The sequence below is a fragment of the Zootoca vivipara genome, chromosome 2, assembly GCF_965207765.1.
Source record: "Zootoca vivipara chromosome 2, rZooViv2.hap1.1, whole genome shotgun sequence".
NCBI lineage: Eukaryota > Metazoa > Chordata > Lepidosauria > Squamata > Lacertidae > Zootoca > Zootoca vivipara.
The window spans coordinates 10532423-10554868 of NC_142584.1; the positions used below are offsets into that span (position 1 = coordinate 10532423).

At 42.1% G+C, this 22446-nt stretch overlaps 2 protein-coding genes and 1 long non-coding RNA gene across 3 annotated transcripts in view; 1 reads left to right on the forward strand and 2 right to left on the reverse strand.

Annotated features, from left to right (window-relative positions):
• The window catches only part of HOXC4 (homeobox C4), an 80161-nt gene extending 71084 nt beyond the window's left edge, over positions 1–9077 (reverse strand). Inside the window, exon 1 of the mRNA XM_088661303.1 lies at positions 8642–9077. Within this exon, the coding sequence (XP_088517429.1) occupies positions 8642–8671 (30 nt within the window). The 5' untranslated portion in view covers positions 8672–9077. The remainder of the gene's footprint in view (positions 1–8641) is intronic.
• Positions 9078–9206: 129 nt separating this feature from the next.
• On the reverse strand, positions 9207–14571 carry HOXC10 (homeobox C10). Its single transcript, XM_035100236.3, has 2 exons — positions 13578–14571; positions 9207–10237 (listed from the first exon to the last, which is right to left on the reverse strand). Exons 1-2 carry the CDS (start codon positions 14425–14427, stop codon positions 9960–9962), a joined length of 1128 nt encoding a protein of 375 aa, XP_034956127.1. The 5' UTR covers positions 14428–14571; the 3' UTR covers positions 9207–9959.
• A 78-nt stretch (positions 14572–14649) lies between these two features.
• LOC118079663 (uncharacterized) lies at positions 14650–20762 on the forward strand. The gene is made up of 3 exons (XR_004691864.3): positions 14650–14819; positions 16377–16519; positions 17266–20762. It is a non-coding gene; the product is annotated as an uncharacterized LOC118079663 (long non-coding RNA).
• The last annotated feature ends 1684 nt before the right edge of the window (positions 20763–22446 follow it).

Genomic DNA, 22446 nt, shown 5'->3' on the forward strand with positions numbered 1-22446 from the left:
TGAAGGAGCTGATTAAATATTCCAGACTGCGTCTTAATTCAAGAGTTCTTGATTATTTGTACACCAGTCTGCCATAGTTGATGTAGAGAAAATAGTGTTTTTTATTTCATAAGGAGCACACTTTAAATAGAAATGTACTCCTCTCTCTCTCTCTCCCTCCCTCTGTGTGTGTGTGTGTGTATCCAACAAATCCAAATTTGAAAACAGTCTTGCTGTGAAACCTGAACCAGCCATCTCCTCCTGCCCACTATGCTCATACCGTTTTCAGCCTAGCACTTTCTTGAAGGGAAATATTCCTATAGGAGCATAATATGTCCTTTGGCCTTTCCTGAGTTCATTTTATCTGTCAATCACAAGTCTCCAGTGACTTCATTTCTCCTTATTCTGAACGTTCGAAGGAAAGCTAATACCCGAGCCATCTTCTAATCCTTTCTCGAGGCGTCCTCTATGCAGAAATTAAGAAGAGGGGAGGGGAGAATATGCAGGGAAATGCTCCGAGAAGATGAAATGTTCACTTGGGTTGCACTGAAAATATAATTTTATTTACAAAAATAAATATTGCAGAGGAATGGTAATTTGCTTAGACGTACTCTCTTCCTCTCTCTCTCTCTCTCACACACAAATATACACTTTCTGCTCAGAGGAAAAATAATAATAGAAAGTGCAATGGCGCTCCCCCCCGCAAAACGACAGAAGATCTAACATGTAATTAACACATCAAGAATCGTGGATTATAAAAGAAAAGGGCGTGGAAAAGTAAACACGGTAGTTAACCTTAATACAAGGAAGGTCACTGAAATATTCTTGGATGGAGCATTTTAATGTTTACACAAAATGAAGCCTAACAGCCAAGGATGTCTTTATTTATAAGGAGGACTTCAAACCACCACCACCACCCCCGCATTTAAAAACAACTTTCCCCAGTGTTGCAGGTTGTTCATAGCCAATGATCCTCTAGGACTTGTAGTGCAATGCCTTCCTCGTTCAAGGAGTCCAGTGCCTGGGAGTCGAACTAGAAGTCGAGGGAAGGGAGCAGTTTGTCTACAGATAAAATGAAGACATGTCCTTAATACTGAAGGAACAGATCAGTTTTTAACCGCATGCGTAACCGCAGGACATAACCAGAGACCGTCTGAAATAGACTGCTGTTTGTATACTTCTACCCCATGGATCTGTCTACACGGGAAAACTTAGGCTGACCTTTGTGGCGAAGAAATTATTGTTCTGAAACATTTCTCCTTTCGGAGATGGAATCCCAGCCGGAGAGGTTGATCATATTGGCATCAAAGGTATAGTTTTACCTAGAAGATTAAATGGCTACGTTTCTACGCGTTCTGCCCAGCGTCTCAGTCTCAGCGACAGACGAGTGAGTGTCTCTCTATCAAAATCGTGTCCCTTTGATGGAAGACAATCAGTCCTGCAGTAATGTGGTCCACGTCTGCTTCTTCAGTCTCCTTTATGATGAAAGAAGCTAACTATGGAAAGGGGCTTGCTGAATGATGATGATGATGAAGAAGAAGAAAATACATTCTAAAAGTTTTATTTATATATGCAGCATGCGTATATATTTATTTAGTAGATATAAAAATCCCAGGTCGTCATTTGTGATGTGAATGACGAGGGAGGGGGGGGAGTGACCCCGGCTGGTGTTTTATTGATCCTCAGTATAGACCTGGCACTAAAAAATCATTATATTCTAGGCTACTTCCGCCATTTTGGTAGTGTATGTAGGGAAACTTGAAGAACTATCACCTAACACCCCCTCCTTCTATCCACGAGTCTCTCCCCCTCTCCAGTTTTTATCTGCACATAACTGGATTACTGGAACTCAGTACGACTCCCATCTCCCTCTTAAGGCCTCCGTAATGAGAATCCAGCCATCAAAGGATGGCTGCACGCCTAAAACCCCTATATAGCCCTGTTTAAATCGTTAAGTTTCCCACCAGCTTGGCTCCCCCCAACAGAAGCACTAGCTGCCTTGGCGTATTCTTCATAACTCCACGCTTCCCTTTCCATGGACCGACTCCTGGCCTAAGGCACCCAAGGCTTCAACACCACACACACACACACACACACACACACACACACACACACACACGACTCCTGAGTGAGCAGCTGCTGGATTCGCACCAGGAAGCTGTGAGGAAGTGGGGCAGGCGAGCCACCGCGTAGCTTTTTATAAATAGTTCCCCACAGTGTCGCTGGCTAACCCGAGGACGAGAGCTTTGGAACAACAAACTTCCAGCGAGGGCCCTGGAATTAGCAGACCAAACACGCCACCCTTGACACGCAGACCAGCGGCGTCTCTTAAATCGCATTCCTTCGCTCCGAGTTTCCACTTGGTTCAATAAACACCGTCAAGTTCGGATTAAAAAATCCACTTTTCTCCTCTTCTTGGGAACTCCCGGCGCACCGTTTTCGCATCCCCTGCAGGCCCCCACAGCTGTAGGCTGAAGGCGTCGCAGTGTTGACAGCCCTTCATAAGCGAAAGCAAACTAAGCATAAAGTCAAGCCTTGAAGTTTCCCCATGTGGAGAGACCCCTTTTTTTTCTCCCCTCCCTTCCCTTCCCAAGCTTTGAAGAGCTTGCGATCCTCCGCAGGCTGGTTGGGAAGGAAGTGGCAGTGAAATCAACGAAGCTTACTTCTAAGTAGAGGCACTTCGGATCTGGGTGTGGCCTCAGTTTTGTCCTCCTGCTCCTTGAGATGATAATTTCTGTGCTGCTTTAAAGTCACCCTCTCCCCCTTCATCTCCCCGCTACCTTCTCGCTTAGCCCTTCCTTGTAGAGAAAATGTTGCCAATAAATATGTTGACTACCTGATTCTCTTTAGCCCTAAATCCGATGTCCTCCTAAGTTAACAAATTTCTGCCACACGCTACAATCGATGGTAATAATAATGATAATAATAATAATAGGTCTCCAACTGTGGAAAATTAGATTTCCTTTTGATTTCTTAAATATATAAGGGTCAGGGTCGTGTGTGTCCTGCCTCAGCCTCCCCTCCCCCCGTAAACTGATGGGAATTATGTATTTATTTCCTATGGACGTGATCTTTAAATTCAACCCCAGGGTAAAGAGTAAAGGAAGACAGAAAGAAGCAGGCCGCTTAAACTGTACATTCAATTTAAACTTACTCTGGAGGAGTTTGTACCTGTTTAATGGCCTCCCCCCCCCCACAGCCAACCCCCTTGCTTGTTGCTAAGAATTTTGTCAGATGTTATGACTTTGGATTCCAGACTCTTTAGTGCTTGGAGGTGGAGGCAGAAGACAATAAATTCCGAAGTGCAATTAAACCTCAGGACCAATTTATGTCACTGTGTTGTGGTGTCTTAAACAACAAAAAACCCAAAAAAAATCAGGAGAGAAGAAGAAGAAATGATAATAATGCAGGATCCCGGGAGCCAACAAGGGGGCAACAACATTTAAACGAGACATAAAATGGTTGGTCCCCTGAGCCATATCTTTGGGGTAACACACACACACACACACACACACACACACACACGGCCAAGAGATTTCCAAAATCAAGCGAATACAAAAAGACAGCCAGCCTAGACTCACCAAGCCCAGTGCCTGGAGAAAATAACCACAAAACCAACACCTCAACATATTTCTATACCTCCCCCCCCCATTGTCTTCCTTTCTACCGAGACAGGCTGTAATTATATCCATCACAAGATAAGGCTACTTCCAGGATGCAAAGTTGCGTTGTCTGCTTTTAAAAGCGGCTGTCGAGGAGCTGTCGAAGAGCTGCAGAGCCGGCTAGGACTGGGAGGTGTTACATGCACTTTAAGCAGCGAAGGCAGCATTTACAAACAAGGGCAAGTTTCAACTGAAGGCGGACGCATTCCAACCCCAAGCTGCAGCTCCACGCACAAGCTCCTTCGCTAGGCCTCATTATACCTGCCTTCGGCACAGCAGTCTCCCCTAGGGCTGAGCAAAAAAAAGGAACTTTCTCTTGACAAACCCACGCACACACAGAGTCACATGCCAACAAAACATCGCACACAGACGGACACCCACCCACCACCCTTCCTTGTACTCCATGAAACAATCTGGACCGTTCTTTGGACTTTCGAGGAACTATTTAAATGAGGCAGTAATTATGCGAAAGAATACAGGGGGTGGGGAAAAAGAAAACATAACATCTAGGACAGATTCATTTGCATTTATCACTAGAAGGCTGTTGAGGATTAAATTATATGCACATACAGATATCAATGAAAGAGTTCCAAATCTCCATCAGAGACTGAAGGAATATTCAAACATGGTGAACTAAATTATCTTTACCAAACTAATGGCTCCCCCCAGTTAAAAGTAGACACCTCCTATTCAATACCCCTTGTCTGTACAGTATATGCAAACATACCTATACACATATAGAGAGAGCATGCATATGCACACATACCGGTACTTAAAAGAAATGCAAGCACACACACCATATATGTGTGCAAACATTCGAATTATACACAAATATAACACAGGCTATGAACACTGGAAATAATTGAAATCAATAGGTGTATGTGCAGTTGCTGGATTGTGGCCAGTTAATGTGTTGTGTGGATAAATAGTTACGTTGATAGATGTATTGATCTACTGATGTGGGTGGGTGTATCTTTGCATCGTTCCCAACACCTTCAAAACTCTCAGAAACTAAACGATTAAATTGCAAGGAACAGCAGCATGTAGGTCTAAACACAAAGACAGAAGCCTTTTGAAGTTACACCTGCTGTGAAACGCAGAATAACAGCAACATACACAAGAAAAATGAAGCGGCACTGGAAGCCCACATTGGAAAGATGCTAATATTTTATATGCATAACAACAAACCCCGGAAAGGACAAGTACGTTTTAGCAAGCGAGCAAAACAATATTTTGTCAAGGGAGAGATGTACAGGAAACAGCACGAGATCGTCATAATTACACATGCTCTCACATAAGAGATAAAGGAACTCGGTGCAATAATGCTTAAGTCTGTAAATTCTCCGCTTTCATCCAGATCTAATAGTATCGTTTAAAGGAGAAAAAACACAGTAGGGGAGGATTTAACTTTTATTACATTTCTTGACTTGGGTCGATTAAACATATATTACTTTAGACTTCCCTCTGTACATTGGGGTAGTGGTGGTTAAATTAAACTTCATAACTGCATGATAGATTTTTTTTCCCCTCACCACCCTTCTTCATACTGTTATAAAATAAAAAGGAGCTGATCTGAGAATTGTTAATATGGAGAGAAGGGAAAACTTTCCCGTACATAATGAATAGTGAGACCAATCAATTACCCCAGGACTATTGCGCATAATTATGGTCTCTGTAATCAGACATATTTATCTGTTGAAATACTAATTTACAGTAACAAAGCACAAAGGATGAATCTTTGCATTTATTAAAACGTTTAAAGCTCAGAAGGAATGTCTGTGTGCATTCAACCTTAGGGGGATATCGAATATAGCCGCTGTCCATACCACGTTTACTTTGAGCCAAAGCCAAGCGCGTTTGCATGCTTTTCAAAAAGGCGGATATCTAACATAATAAACCAAGACAATCATCTAATAAAAGCCGAAAGCCAGCTTGTTTACTTCCTTATGCAAGCCCCCTTGCAAGGCCACCACGTTAATTTCTCTCTTGCTTATTACAAAGCTGATTGAACTTAAGTCGAAGGAACATCGGATCCTCTCATCTCTCTTGCAGAAAGTTTGCTAAGGAGATTTAAGCATCAAAATTAAAAAGCAGGAACGAGAAAAGGGCAACAGCAGTGCAACAACTTTGCAATGAAATATGCAGCAAGGTGGGGGGAAAGCCCGATTTTGAAAATAAATGTTTCCTACTCGAAATACGGTCTGCCATCTTGCCTCTCTAGAAAGACAATGCTGGTCTTCATAACCCTTCTTCCTCAAGCTTAGGGGAAACTTATATAATGACCGTACAATCAGCATATTACAAAAGAATCATACATTCCTTCTGAAATATTACAGAAAATGTGATGACTTTGTGTTCCTTCTTCAGGATGCCTCCTTCGCATTGCTTGAGAGCGTGGGTGGGTGGGGGGTGCCTCTCCCTTACTTCTTCGAGGATAACCCTGAACCTCATACAGAAGGATAAAACTGGAGGAATCTCAACTCAACATTCATTTTCGCAATAGATAAACAAAACAAAACAAAACAAAACAGCACCTTTCTCATGGAACTGCCACCTTTGCATTGCTGATCTCAAATCAACATTTATGCCCCCCATTGGCAGCAACAACAACACCACACACCTTTATCTCGAAATTGTGATCTTCTCATAGCTATTCTTTTCCCTTCCAACCCTCCTTTAAAAAAATTAATCCTTAATCTCCACCACTACCACCCCACCCAAACGTCAACCACCAGCGCAACAACTTGTTAATCACATAACTGAGCAGAGTCAATGTTTTTAAGTCAACAGTTACTTAGCTTTCACAGATCTCCTCAGTAGGGTAAAAATAAAGCAGATTCTATTCCAGTCTATGTTCAGAAAGCTACAGTGTGACTTGAGCTCTTGCAAGTGATAGCCCACCCTGGATTTTAGCATGTAAAATGGCTATTAAATTTTAAACCTGAGCTGTTTGGATTCTTAAGGAGACAGAGCGAGCCTTGGCTCCCCGTTTACTGCTTTGTTCTTCAATGCACCTTCAAGGAACATAATATGCTATAACTTATCTGATTTAATACTCAGAGTACTGGCCAGGATATGGCAACAGGAGATTGCCATAGAAGTTACTAGGCTGTAATTTTAGCCTTCCAATCACCGTCAACGTGCCGGTTTATTGAGTGCGCGCACACACACATATATATTAGCATCAGTCACCACACATATTCTTTGGAGATATTCTTCTCTTGGATCCTTCTCAGAAATCTGAAGCATACGAAAGAACCAAAAACAGAGCACACGGAAGACACAGATAGAAAGAGAGAGAGGGCACCCGGAACACTCACGGGTGACACTCGGACAACTCTCCAGGCCTTAACTTGAGCCAACTCAATAATTCGATGAGGAATTCTCAAGGAGGGACCCCGTTTAGTCCGCCTTGACAACAACGTCAGCCAGAAACAATAGCAGCCGGCAAAATCCATCTAAGTCCATAAGTAGCCGTATGTGGTTAAGGGAATTGGAGTGGGAGACTCTTGGGGAAGATTGGGGGGGGGTACTTTAGTGCGAACCTGCTTCCATCTACCCAGTCATGCCCCCCTTTTGTCTCCCCCTCCCTCTTTCTATTTTTGGAATGGGAAAAAATCTGCACGAAACATTTTGCTCTTTTGGATTCCCTGCGTTATATATATATATATTATTTGCTATATATTTTATTTTTTTATTGTTTCTCAGCTCTGATCTCGTTGCATGTGAGTAACGGAAAATGAGAAGGAGAGGAAGAAGAAGAAGAAGAAGACAAGGAAAAGGGAAGATTGCCCTTGATGAAGACTAACTGACGTAATTAAGGCAGTTTCTTGTTGCCGAGTTAAAAGCCAACCCCAACAACATGAAACTACCTAAACCACGGATCAGCTGCATGAAAGGGCGGAAGATCCACACTCATTTCTGTCAGAAAGGAGGAAAGACAAAAGAGGGGAGGGGGGAGAGGGGGAAGAGAGAGAGAGAGAAGGAAAGAGAGAGAGGAGAAATCCAAGCCCTTTGTGGGCTCTGCTGTGGTGTCACGGCTGCCTCTTCGCACGCCAAAGTCAGGAGCCAAGCAACGCCAGAGCCAAGCCATCATCCCCAAGAAAACATTCTTCAAATTAAGGCAACATCTTTAATCTCTTCATTAAGATCCCCCCTTTTCCTCCCCCTTCCCCCTCCTCCCCTTCCCCCTCCTCCCCTTTTAATAGAATCTGCAGTCAACTCTCCCTGCTAGTTGTCTGTGTCTCTGCGGTTGAAACGTTTAACTGAGCTGCTTGAAAATCCCTGAATTATAGCACACTCCGCTATCCTTCATTGGCAAAGTGGCTCTGTTCTGACATTATCCATTTTCAATTGCATATGTAACTGCTATTGCAGCTTTTCCCAAGGAACGGGGAAAGGGGGGGGCGGGAAGAGAAAATCTACAAAGAAAAGGGGGTTGGGGTGTGTGTGTGTGTGTGTGTGTGCACAACATTCCGAAATACCACCAAATGTTTCAGTCTTCCACTGCCTTTAGAAGCCCATGGCAGCCAAATTCTGAAATCCAAAGGCATGTTAAAGTGAACACCCGCAAATGAAACATGCTCGGGATAGCCATAGCTCCGCCACCCTATAAACAAACCAACCAAAGACCTCAGACTCTGTGGTGTCTACCTCTTAGCAAGAGCCCGACTTCATCACGAGTAAGTTTTTAAAAAGAGAGAGAGAGGGTGGGGAGGGTGGGGTAGGGTGCTGGTGGATCAAAATGGAAATCTAGGCACCACCGTTCCTCAAGCCATGCAAATTCTGCTCTAAAATGAGCTGTCACACAGGAATAAGGAAAACTCGAACCGAAAAGACAACTCCGAAGAAACCCAACCGAACGCCCCATCCGTGTAAAAGCTCAGTCGCTTCAAAGTGGAGTTCACATCCATTCCGCCTTTGCCTTGGGTATACACACAGAAGCACAGTACTGCTTGCACCTCAGACATGCATCTTAGCCAAGAAATCGTCTGTCTTACCTTTGCACGTCTTCCACCGTGACACCCCATTCTCGGTGTTTGTTGTTGATGATGTTATGTGAGAGGCTGGTGTTTTGTTTTGTTTTAATAAAAAAAGTGTATTCCTTTTTTTATTTAAATAGAGGGATCTCTTCCAGAGGAGGCAAAAGGAGCGTGCCTTTCCTTTAAAAAGAAAAAAGAAAAAAGAAAAAAAAGACCCAATGCCATGAGGAGTCTGCATCCCAAGAATGCTGCTCTGCTTCTGACTTGCTTCCCTCCTCCACAGTCACCTTTAAATGCATCTTTTACTGCTGCAGCACATTATATTTGCAGATCATAAAATCCACCTCCAGCGCTTACCAAGACTGTCCTGACATTACTGTTTTATGACCTTGACTTATTGTGGTCACCTGGATAATATTTAAATCAACGTTATGGTCTCTCACTTATATTAAACCCGCTAGGATACTCTCCTGAAAGCCTTAAAAGGATGAGTCCTGGGGAAAAAATACTCTACATAGAGAAATAGAAGAGGGGGGAGCGTGCTTCTTTTGGTGGTGGTGGGGTCACTTTGAAAAATACCCAGTTGTACACGGTTCTAAGAAATTTATTTGGCTCCATAAAGGAAGATACATGCAAAGGATACCACATACAGAATATATTTAAATAACAGTCACAAAAGGAAAACCCCAGACGTCTCCCCCCATTATAAGATATCAATACTCCTTTATTATTTTCTTTTCTTAAATATAATGGTCGATAGTACCAGCTCATTGGAAGGAGAATGTATTACTATACAATGTGAGCATGTTCTCACTGCCACTTCCATGTACAGACACATAATGCAATTCATTTTAGCCATTATCTTTATTATACAATAGGCAGGCTACACCTAGGATATGAAAAGCAAACTTTCAGACGCACCTAGTCCCCTAAACATAAAAAGGCAATAGAAATAGGTCCTTCAGTGTTTTCCCCTTTCCTTTCCTTTGTGCTGCTCGTGAATAACTTAAACATCTTAGAAGCTGTTTTTTTAGCAACCGCCTTACTCTTTATTTTACATAGAAACATTGATGCAATATATATATATATTCTCATGCTTATACCGATGGATGCGCCTTCGCTCTACAAACTGTAAATACCCAAATCATAGAACTGCACACTAGCCTGAGGTCTTGATTATTATTATTATTATTATCTCTCTCTCTCTATCTCTCTCTCTTTCTCTCCCTCCCTCCCATACGCATTGCATTTATACCCAGGGGAAAAAATTAAAAAAGAATACTGCACAAGATTTGTAATGATTCCCACCCCTGTCCCTTCCCTTTATTGAACATTTTCAAGTGAAATTAAAATTGGAAGTCAGTTCGCGAATTCGATTCTCTCTGTTCATTTTCTTGAGTTTCATCCTGCGGTTCTGAAACCAGATTTTGACTTGTCTGTCTGTTAGATTAATACTCTTGCTAATCTCCAGGCGGCGCTCACGGGTCAAGTACATATTGAATAAGAATTCTTTCTCCAGTTCCAACGTCTGGTGTTTAGTGTAAGGACATCTTTTCTTTCTTCCGCTCTTTGCTGTCAGCCAATTTCCTGTAGTGTTTTCTGCCTTTATATCCTCTGTTAAAAATAATATTATTATATAAGTATCTGTGGAATAGCAAAGAGAGTTTCCTAGGCTTAAGACTGCATATATTTTTTAAAGAAAAACAATAACAAAAAGAGCACCTTCTTTTAGTAATACAATAATCTCTATACTATACTCAAATAAATGTCTCCGTCTCGCTTGTTTATTATTTACAGATGTTAGCATTCTAATTAAACCATTGCTGCAAGCTAACAGAACCCAGTGTCTCTCAAAAAGCAGTGGATTAAGCCTCCCATTCACAATATTCACCTGGGCGTCAGATGCATAACACCAGATCTTAACTTACACAACGCCAGATCTTAACTTATGGTTTGAAAAACTATGCATAGTTCACGTAAGGGATAGCCTTAGTGATGCACAAATGGCGTCGAGGCTGTTTGCACTCTTCTCGGGTGCAGAGTTTTTCCACGTGTCAAACATGTCAACAGGATATAATTTTGTGAAATTATTCCTGCATCTTGAGCACGCCATGAAGGCTCCCCCCACCTCTTTTTCCTTTCCTTTTCTATTTTGAAAATCAACAGTACCACTTTAATAATTGCTCGAGCTAGCTGTAGCGCTTATGCCACAACACCACGCAAGCTCAACCCTTGACTCGAAATGCACTAGCTTATATTTAAAACGAGGCAAAACACCATTCTGAAAATTACATTACGGGGAAAATTTTCTGTTTGTGTGTTTGTTCAACTGGCTGTGGGTGTTTTGTGTCCTCGCCCTACCCACCAATGGACTAGACTCAATTTTTCTTTGACGTTAAGGCTCTGTGAAATGCATCATTTTATTATTGGCAAAGAATAACTTTGACAAAGAAAAACAAAAACGAAACCTACACTTGTTTGTATTCCACCCCAAAATACTGTACTGACGTTCTCCTAGTAACCCTCATGCAGGCACATACAATTTCCATAGAGCCAGCCATTGCAACACACTTCAGACGCGCATACACATACATAAACACCTCGGATTTGAATTTGGATATGCTGGAATGTTGGCATAACGCTCTAACATTTATCCAAGGTGTGAGTGTGTCAATGGAGGGGAGGTGTTTTGCAATTATAGCAGCCTACTGGTCAAATTTCCCCCCCTTTCTTCATTTGTGTGTGTGCCAGATTCACACAATCACTTACTTGGAATTCTGATCAGAACCTTGAAAGACAAAAAACCTTTCCCCAAAAAACAACACGAAGAAGCAAACCCATGTTGTGGTTGCATTGCAATACATCTCACACATTCACCCCCACTGCCATTGAACCCTGGAAATTCCTTCGAAAGCTTTCCATTTTTCTAAGCTCTAAAACTCACATTTCCAAATCCCGCTTGGGCAGGACTGATGAAACATAAGCGTAAATTAAGAGACCATTTCCAACAAAAGAAAGGGCGAAAACTTTAAAAATAATAATAGTAGTAGTAATAATAGTAATATCCATATCTAAATGGCACAGTGTGAAATATTGTATTCAATGGTAAACCATTCGTTCCTTCCCTCCCGCTGGAAAAAAAATAGGAAAGGGAAGTTTGAAAATCTAGGCGGGACATTTCTCAGACAAATCATCATGAAAGGGAAAATATTTTATTCTAACGCTTCTCTCATTCCAAAGCAAAACGCCAATAATGTTTATTTATTTCTGCTAATTTGACTTACACGAAAATATAGGACTTTTGTAGCAAAGAAAACATCTTTGGCTGATACCTTTGTAGCGACCCCCCCCAATAACCTTGACTTTGCAATTTTTCTCTCCCTTCACTAAGGCAGTTGAACTGGCGGATTAAAATAATTCATTCCTCGGTGCCCCGAAAAGGAACGTGTGGGGATATATATATATTGAGAAATACTATATCAGGTGAAAGAAACAAGAAGGGATGGAAAGCCTGCTTCCTTTTGTGGTACCCAAGCAGGCAGTATGTGTATGCATATGTATTGATGGAGGCATACATACGTACATACATATGTATGTACCACAGGTATCCATGTATGTGTCATATGCACGTGCTTACACGGGGCTACATATAACCCGATAATACATCTCTCTTCTGCTTGTTTTCTAAGCATATTCCCCAATGCTTAGGCTCTGAGAGGATTTGAATCCGCACAGCAAAGCCAAACTCATAAAAGGCGTTGTTCTTATCTGAAACCGCTCCCAGTTGCATTTTTGGTCTACACACATTTCATTCCCTTTTTACAACAGAAGACGTTTATGTGCCCCCTCTTTCTTTCATCTTTCCTTCCCCTTAAATAAATACTTAGGTCCCCTCTTTTCCAAATGGATCTAATAAAAGCCAGGCAGATCTTCGCCTTCAGGATTGTTTATTTTAAACGCACAAACCACCACCAATGTAACACACCTCATCATAACTGGAAGGCTCATTTTCCTACAATGCCTAAACTTGAAACAGATGCTCCACGCACGTAAATGCTGGGGATGAGGTGGGGAAGCTGTGTTTTCTTTACAAACAAGACCCTAGATGCCGGGAACCGCGGTTATCAATGAGGAATGCAGCAATGATAATGAAACTCAACAATCAAGTCCACTCTGAAGTGTTTGGCAAACCATCTCTACTGCCCATCTCCCCCCCCCACGCCGCACCTTTAAAAAGCAACCCAGACTTCGCAAGTAAAGGGAAAGGTATAGAAAATTGTTACCCAGGGGGAAAGAGGAAAGAAAGACGATGGGAGAACCAGAAGCATCAACCACGAAGAAAAGAAAAGGAGGGGAAAACACACACACACATTTTTTAGCGGAAATAGCCGTGGTAGAATTTCCTGCAAGCCCAAAAAGGCATTCGTCCATACTAAGATTATTTCACAACCTCCCTACCACAGACCTAGCAACTTAGCAAATATAAAAACCACGACGTTGCTCGCAACTTCACCCTGAGTACGTACCACCTCCCAAAAACACAATCCTATCCAAAGGAAGGAAGAAAACACACGCACAAACACACACACAGCAATATGGACTTCTAATGCTTTTTTTGCATTTGCACTCATTTAAATGCTTCATTCTCAACTCCGTTTATTTCGATTGTCGTTGTTGTTGTTATAATTATTATAATTATTATACTCTTATTTAGGAAAGTGAGCAGAAAGCGCAAGCTGTTTAGAATCGACAGCATTAAAAAGGGTAGAGAGAAAAGTTAATGCATCTAATGAACCACAATGCCAGGGTCATTGCTTTCATAATAATAACAACAACAACAACAACAACAACAACAACAATAATAATAGCAATAACAATAACAGAACTAACAACTTTCACGGTAAATATTGTAATTTTAAAGTCTGTTGCCTAAGGTGCAGAAGAGTCCCCTTACCTTTTGCTTCGTTGTCAGAATTGTCAGTACTGGTGTCTGTGCATTTATTCACGTCCTTCTCCGTTTCCGACGAACTGATTTTGGCAGCGGGGAGACTTTTTTCTGTTTTAATTTCGTTGGCGGACGTGTTCTGAGGGTTATCAGACTTCGTGTTGTCAGGGAAGCTGACTTTAGCTCCTGGTTGGGACAGTGGTGGCGGTGGCGGTTGCTGCTGCTGTGGTTGCTGAGCTGGTGGTGGAGGAGGTGGAGGAGGAGGAGGTGGTTGTGGTGGTTGTGGTGGTTGCTCAAGATGCTCACTCCTTTGGCTGAGGCTCGCCCTGGGTTCAAAACTTGCCTCAAACTCGCTTGGGTTGCTGCAGTTTGACGCCTTTTCCATGGAGGAATAACCTTGGCTGGCTCGGTAGTAGCTGGGCACGGGGACTTCATGGTCATTTAGGCAAGGTTCAGGCATCTGATTGGGGTAGAGGGTCGCCTCAGTGGCGTTTTTGGCTCTTTTGTCAGCATTGTACATACAGCAAGCATTTTCTTCCTTGACATTGGTTGGGAAAGAGCAGGAGGGGAGTTGTCTCGCAACAGGTTGTTCGATTCGGTAAGTATTTTTGGGGTCACACCAGGTGTCTAGCTGAGAAAGGTAAGATGGATAGGAGTTGAGAGACAGGCTGGCGTTATTCACATCGTCTCTTTTGGAAAGAGACGGGATAATTCCACAGTTCCTCATCATTCCACAGTTGAAGTCGTTCCCAGATTGCATATACATTCCTTGGTTAGAGGAATAATTCTCCCCTCTGCAGGTACCGGCTAACGAGTCCATCAAAAACGAGTTAGAAGTCACATTGTTGGGACATGACATTTTCAGAGAGGGATTTTAAAGAGGAATACTACAGCCAGGGGCTGACATCTTTTTTTTAGGGAAAAATATCAGCACCATAATTATCCACGCATTGGTCCCAACCACGTGACTGTCAGGCCAATGAGGATTGAAAATGGCCTTGATGATTCAGACGCCGGTGACGTCACCGGGGTCAAGTTGTTGAGAGAGGAGAAAACCAGCGTGGAGCAACAGCGACATCTATCAGTTTCTGAAGGGTAGAGAACCCAGGACCTTCACGTTGAACAAAGGAGAGAGACCCCCTTTTCCTCCAGTTTGTTTACCAATGAACGAACGCGTGTCTACAGCAGAGTGGGGGGGAAATAAAGGAAGCGAACGCGTAAATAGAAGCAAAGTCAAATTCAAATTAAAAGGTCAGCAAAAAAATCCAACTTCATCTCCCACTCATTTCTTTCATTCTTACCTTTTCTTTTTCTCGCCTAACCCCTTAAGATAAGTCTAATTTCTTGTGGGCAAATAATTAATCAACCCCAAACCCCAAAAGAACTCCCCCGCCATCCTTTCTCCTGATATCGAATTTCTCTTTCTTTATCGTTCTCTCCCTCTTTCTTCCCCCTCCCCACCCCAATAACTAAACTTGAAATGCATGAAAACGGTTCCTTTCAGAGATATTTTTTTCTTGTTTCAGAACTACTTTGGTAGATTCATTTTAATTTGGAAAACAAGCAAACAAACCTCGCGATATTGAATGCAATTCCCTAAAGACGTAGGTCGAAGCACCTTGAGAAATCTGGAGCAGTGTCTTTAGGGTCACTTTATATTAAGTTCAGGTGTTTCTCGCGCGAGGAACCTGCTTAATAATTGAAATGGTGATATTTTAGATTTTGTTTCATACGAATCGTTCATTCTAGTCTATTATAAAATTGTTCTTTTGGTTGGTTTCTCTCTGGAGTACTTTTGTAAAAATATTTCCCCTGCAAATACTGAATGAAACGTTCTTCTCCTTTCTAACAACCCCCAAACCCGCAAACATTCATCATTCCTGCTTTCATTGACACAGAAGCTCTGCACAGGTTTGTTAATAAACTTCCCAAAATTGCATCAGAATAAATATATCAATGGGAGAGAGCACAGAAGTATCCTATACTCTTAGGGTACAAATATTGACATCCCCCACCCCTCTTCAGGAAATTACGACAATTAAATAGAATGAAATTTTAGATTGTTGGATATTTTAGGGGTGCTTTATTCAGCAGAAAGGTTGTCCGATCAAACACGGTTTTTTATTTGACCTTATTTTCATTGATTACACTCCAAGCAAATATCTATGTGTGTTTATTTCTTCTTAATTAATTCCCCTACTCCAGTCTCGTCCAGTCTTTATGATCCTGGCTCCCCTCTCCTTCTCGCTTCCTCTCTCTCTCTTTTAACTTAACGATCTCAGAATAATAACTGGTATTACAGATATAAAGATATGTTGAACGAGGTGCTTTCATTGTGCTGTTTCCTTTATTAGACGTTTTCTAAACAGGGTAGCAATTAAGCCAAATTATTATTTAGTGTATATCAAATTGACTACACTGTTAGAATCCCGCTTTGACAATGATGTCTATAGTTTTGGGTGGGGTTTTTTAAAAAAGGAATCTGACACTTTGTGGCTAAATCCATGAAAAAGAGAGGAATAGTACTAGAAAACGAGAATATTAATACTATCAATACTTATAATGGCAGCTGGAACAGAATTAGCTAAACGGCGGGAATCTCAAGATCATTACGACGGATCTGAAACCTTTTAAAGAGTTCATAGTCATTCTCAAGGAGTGGGAGGGAAGCCTTTTCAAATAGAAGAGGAAAACGGTGGAGAAAATTGAGCCAGAAAGTTTGGTAGGGTGTGGGGTATGTGGCGAGAAAAGTAAGGAACTTGACCAATTTCAGTAATGTAAAATTTGGTGTTTTTGTTTTAAATGCAGTGCTGGCTGCCTAAAGCCATCAGACCTTGACGACTATGTTTTCTACAACAACTGTTTTACAATTCCACTCGACTGTTGCTTCGGAAGGACTTGCAGCCTGCTGGCCCCCACCTTCAAAACCAGCCCCCTCCACATCTTCAAGGGTGAGAAGTTTTAATATCTTAGGCCAAGGAAGTCTTAAACCACATCATTCTATTTGTCTCAACCACCCCCACCCCCACCCGACCGCCCCACAATCCACCTCCACCCCGAAATACAGCCACGCTAAGAGCTTTTTCCTGCACTTTAAACGCCGTTTGCTTCCTCTGGAAAGCTATTTGAGACTTTATAGCCTCTATTTGTGTTATCTGCATAGGTCTTTTTAAAACAGTTTGATAGAAATCGTTCAGTTTTATGATATCCAACGAAAATTCCACATAATATTTATAAGCAAAGAATAAAACTTTAGCATGGGAACCAATACTTCCTCATTTATAGGTGATGAAATTAAAGACCAATGCAGTTTGGCATTATATGGCTTTTTTCCCGTTCTCTCTCTCCACCCCCACCAACCCTTCCCCCACCCTTTGCTTCTTTATTTTTTTGCAGATCATGTGGCTTGACTCAATATGTTTAGGCTCTGAAGCCCTACACGTCTTCATATGTGCATTTTGTGGCGGGGGGGGGGGGAAGAAACCAACATTTGACCCCCGTTTCCTTCCCTGCGAGTGAAAATGAAAATATGTTTCCAAGTCTTTTATATCCTTGTTTACTGCTGGTGCATTCTTGCTGTGTGTTATATTCTCTCTTTCTCTCTCACACACACGCACACTAGGAAGCAGGAAGAGGAATTTACAAACCGCACTGTGGTGAAACCTGTCAAATAATTTGATTTTTATCCTCTTCACAGATTCACATACCGCCAAGGAATTTTCAGCGGATGAGATGTTGTACCCATATCTCTGAAGACAAGATAGAGGGCGTTTTAAATGTGTGAAGATGATGAAGATAAAATAAAATGTTGTGTGTGTGTGTGTGTGTATACAAACCACACACACACACACACACACACACAGAGAGAGAGAGAGAGAGAGAGAGAGAGAGAGAGAGAGAGAGAGAGAGAGAGAGACGTGTAAGAAAAGCTGGTGGTTTTGACTGTCATTGTTTTCACTGAGGATTATTGACATATTCATACATATGTATTTTAAGGAGCGTAAGTGTCTCGGAAGTCATTTTTTTAAAATGTAAAGCCATAGAATTATTTAATTCCAGGCTTCTTTTGTGGGCTTTGACGGTCAAAGTCTTACCCAAAATAAAACAACAGCCAGAGAGAAGGAGCGAGAGATGGTCATAGTAGATGGAGGGACGCGGAGGAGGAGAACCCGCTTCATCACAAACAGCGAAATGCATATTTCCTGGCATCATTCTAGGTCTTTTGATATCTGGCGGATCTGGCGCTGAAGGAATGCTGGGGAATGTCTCCAGGAGACCGAATATTGTTTAAAGTTAAAAATAATTAGAAGTATGATAAACATGGGTCATTAATGGGAAGAGAAATAAAATCCATCAGCCTAAGTAGAACCCCCGTTGGGAAAAATGCTTTAGTCTAATTGCAGAAAATAAATACCAACAAATGCTATTAAAACTTAAAAAGGAGAAAGCCTGTGTGTGGAATAAAGGCCTATAACAGCCTGCTCTGGGTTTTTACACTCCTTTGGAAATCAGGGTGGAAATGAAACTTGCAATGCCCCTTATTAAAAAAAATTGAATGGGGGGGAGGATAAGAAAGATTGGGGTGGGTGGGGAAAATTATACATATGTGGACTTTAAGTTGGCTCACATGTTCGGTAGTGCCTTATTCTCTTGCTTTGTGGCTACTTCGGTATGATTTCGCGGGAGTAAAAGCCAGGAAGGGATTTTTTTTTTTTAGAAGTCAAAGAGGAGTAAAAATAAATAAATTAGGGGTTTTCTTCCTTCCTTTCTTCCCAGTGTCTGGACATATGAGGCAAACTGCAGACGGTCCTGCTATTGTCTTTGGTGTCTGATTGCTCTTTCTGTGAATGCCAAAGGCAGACAGTTCAGTTGACCCAAAAGAGGGGAAGAGGAGCCTTGAAACCCGTCTCCCTTTGCTTTCCTAGAGCTTTGGTCTGGGCTGGAGACGGAGGGCACGCGGCTGCGAGGGGTTATGGGGTGGGTGGGAAACACAAACACGCGCGCACACAGGCGCGCTGCCAAAGCACCACATTTCCCATAAAATTCTGAAGAATTTCCCCCACCAAAAAAGCAAGCAAGGAAGAAAAAAGATGCACGTGTCCAATAACTCACCTAAAAGCACATCTCAAACTTGCACATAATATTTTACCTGTTCCCTTTTCCTTCTAATTATTTAACCGTGAGTTATGCGTGGAAAGTGTCTCTTACGTCCATTGTATTTTTTAACCAACTTCTCCCCCTTAACATTTTTATAGCGAGCATTCATTTTCGCTTCTAGGAAGTATTTGGTGGCAACACTTTAATGATTACCTTAAATTTGTATTTTTTTTTCCCCTGCCTGGTATTATGCCCCGTGTTGTGGAGGAAATAATTCTGATTTATGGCAAAGTACACTAGAGTACAATAACAGTGATGCAAAAATAAAACCCACGCCTTTAGATGTTGGCTTAGAAACTGTAAACTATCACCACAAGAAATCTATCAAACTTTACAATCCCTCTTATACTGCTTCCTTCTTTCGGAGTAACTTAAGTCAAAGAATTATGGAATGATATTATGTTCCTTGAGGTGGTATTGAAAAGTGCTCAAGTTATTTCTACCTCCAACATAGAATCTTTAGTCACCAAAGGACCGGCCTGAGGTTGGTCACCTTTCTTTGTTTTGGATGGCGGAGACCAAAGTTGTCCAGAGTTACTTCGTGGTGTTCACATACACCAGTGTCAGTATTCAAGCTGCTGCTCCTCTCTCTCTCCCTCTCTCTTTCTACGTGTGTGTATACAGTTACACATACCCGCAACGCACACAGAATGCAAAAAAAAAGGGAGTTTAAGCAATGTTAAAGGTTGCATTGGGAACATCAACGTCGCTGGGCCACTGGCCTTAACCGACAGGCTCTTCTTAACTAAAATCACACACTGAGGAGAGAAGCAATAATGTGAATATATTGCCTACTGTTTGTTAGCATCTGATTTTTCCTGATACCGCTCCAATTTCGGCTTGAAGGGTGATGTGAAAAAAAACTTTGAATTTGGGGTGTGGGGCTCTGGTCCTGGTAGATGAGGTATATCTATCTTTATGCCGATCTGACTTATGAACACTTTATTATTGCTTGATAAGTTGACAAAGAAGCAGAGAAGGCTGAAGGGGGGGATAGTATCATTCAAAGCTGCGTTTATTAGGAGAGAAACCATCGTCTTATGCCTGGTATTTTTGAAGGATTTTCTGACTTAGTTTTCTTATTGGGTTAAAGTGTGGTTCAGGGGTTTTCAAAAAATAAGTGCTCATTTACAGCGTTGCTACCTCTTTTTCTAAGAAATTTTTTGAAATACAAATAAAAGAAATAGTATTTTTCCCAGGGAAGAGAGCAATGTCATACTCTTAGGGGGGAAAGAAGAAAGAGAAACGCACGGAAAGAAAAATTTAGGATACACAGAATTAGTTAATTACCTGTTTTTAAAACAACCCAAAAACAAACTAACGACCTCAGAAACTGCCTTTCCTCCAATGGCAGCATATAACCGGGCAGGCTATCGCATAAGATGTGCAATAACACATTTCCCGATTATTTCAAAATATGTATTCTTTCCCTAGTTTTGCACTCGGCTGTTAACATTTATTAATAGTGATACAGGTGTTGGTTGGAATCCTTTCTGCAAAGCGAGAAGCCGTCGGTTCAAATAAAACCTCGGCTATAAGTCCACCTAAAGTATGTATCCTGCGTCGCTATGTTCCAAAGATCTGTGGCACGACGTGTGGATGCTATTTCATTCAATTAGTTAACAATTCAGCATAGGTGTTTTCAATAGGAAGCGATAAGTGCTTCAGGGAGTTTAGTTATATTTGCAAGCGCCCACACTACCATATCCTTAGTTGTAATGTTGATATCAGCCGCAGCCGCTGCTCATTTTTTAAGGTGCAATTTCTGTGGAAAAAAACTCGATCGGCACAAGGGTATCCAATTATTTTAGCAATCGTTTGAACCGAGACATAAGGTTTACATTAAAAACGTTTGAAAAGAATGGCTACAGATGGGTCTGTACATGTATTGCTTAGATCGGCTCTTTTAAAATGTTGTCGACTTAATTTTAACCACGTAGAGAAGCATCTTTTTTTGTTCTGCTTTCAGTCCATAAACAACATTGATTGTTCATTTTATTATTTTATTTTTCGCCAGAATAAACATACATATACATTTCTTTTGGTACGGCTCCTATCAACAGCGTGATCAGTTTTCATTCGCTGCAGCAGAGATTCGAAAGTCTTCCGAGGCTGCAAACCACATTCTTGTGGTTTCATGTTGTAATTCGGTGGTTATCAAAAGCAGAGAGACCCGCTTAGGTCTAACATATGTTGAACATCCGTACAGTTCGCAACTTTATTAAAAGAGTATAAACGAGGCCTTAATGAGACGCCATTTTAAGAGTGGCTTTTGTGAAAATATATATAAGAAGAATGATTGTGCATGATAGTCATGTGAAAGCCTGATCAATTTTGCTCTCAAAGTAAACTTCAGATTCATATAAGGATAAATGAAAGTATGGAAGGGCGTGGGGTTTTTTGTTTTGTTTTTTGTTTTTTTTGCTGTCTTCCTATCAATGCCATTCCCCAATGAATTCACACACAAATTCATATTAAAAAGAGAGCGAAAATAGGCCTTATCATAGTCCACCTCCCCTTTATCCAATTTTGTGCCCATCAGATGTGCAAAGAAAGGCAGGAGACAAAATTAATCGTACATTCAATTATGCTTTTGGAGGGGAGGGGAGGGAGGGTGCTCTTAACTACCCACAAGAGTCTCTCGCCCTAGCAAAATGGGGAATCGCGGGGGCATTTTATTTACAGGCACGCAGGCATGGCTGGTTTTCTTATTCGGGGGCTCGGAGGTGCCTCCCGCAGAAGTTACTTGCAAGCAGAGCGACGAAAATCACCCCCTCCCCTCCCCGAACCCATAACCAGGCGAAGAAGACCGGCTCAAGGCGATAGGAGCTTCAAGTCCACTTGCCAAAGCCACTGCCCCTTTTCTCTCCTCGACAGGCTTCTTCAGGGTCCATCGAGGCCAAGCTGCCGAGCCCCAAAGTCCAAACTCTTTGCGGACCTCCAGTGGTGGTGGAAAGCTTTGCCCAGGGCGATTGGTCTGGCGGCTCTTTGCTGGGCTGCTTAACAGGGTTGCTTTATTTACATGATGCCACCGGCGAGCAGGCTGCACAGTCAAGTTTATGTTTCTCAACTCCAGAACTCAGAGGAGGAGTGTTCTCTGGGCTGCTGAGACCACTTGCCGAGAGGTGCGTGGGTCTGCATGCCCGTGAACAGCCATGTTCAACATACAAGCTGTGGCCTGCACAAACTACACCAGGCACACGCAGAAATACACCCGGACGCGCACACATCTCCATCTCCCCCAGCTCTAGTGCCCATTGATGGTTGTGGTGGGGGGACCAGCTTGCACAAACAGCAGCAATAACAAAACGGGAGAACTTATTTCTTGCACTCCAATTAACATTTAAAAACAGAAGTCCTGCCCAGAATCCAATTAAAAAACTCGCCCCTCACCTTCCTCACTCTGAGCTATATCTCCCAACAATGTCACCTCCTAGCAGCTTCCAACACGTTAAGGAGGGGTTCCAGGCAGGGGGACAGGAAACAGGTTCGCTTAGCTGTGTGTTTGCACGTCACACCGAGAGGTCCTTCGCAATTAGCCTGTGTGCCATTAACGTGGCTTTACACCGAGATCCCCAGCCTATGAGGGAGAGGACCTTATCCTGATGGACCTTCCGAGCGAGAAATAAAGTTGTCTTATGCAAAGCCCCAAATGCGTGCTAGGAATTTAGAGGGAGGAGGCAAAGAAGGAGGGGGGCGAGGGAGAAGGAGAGAGAAGGGG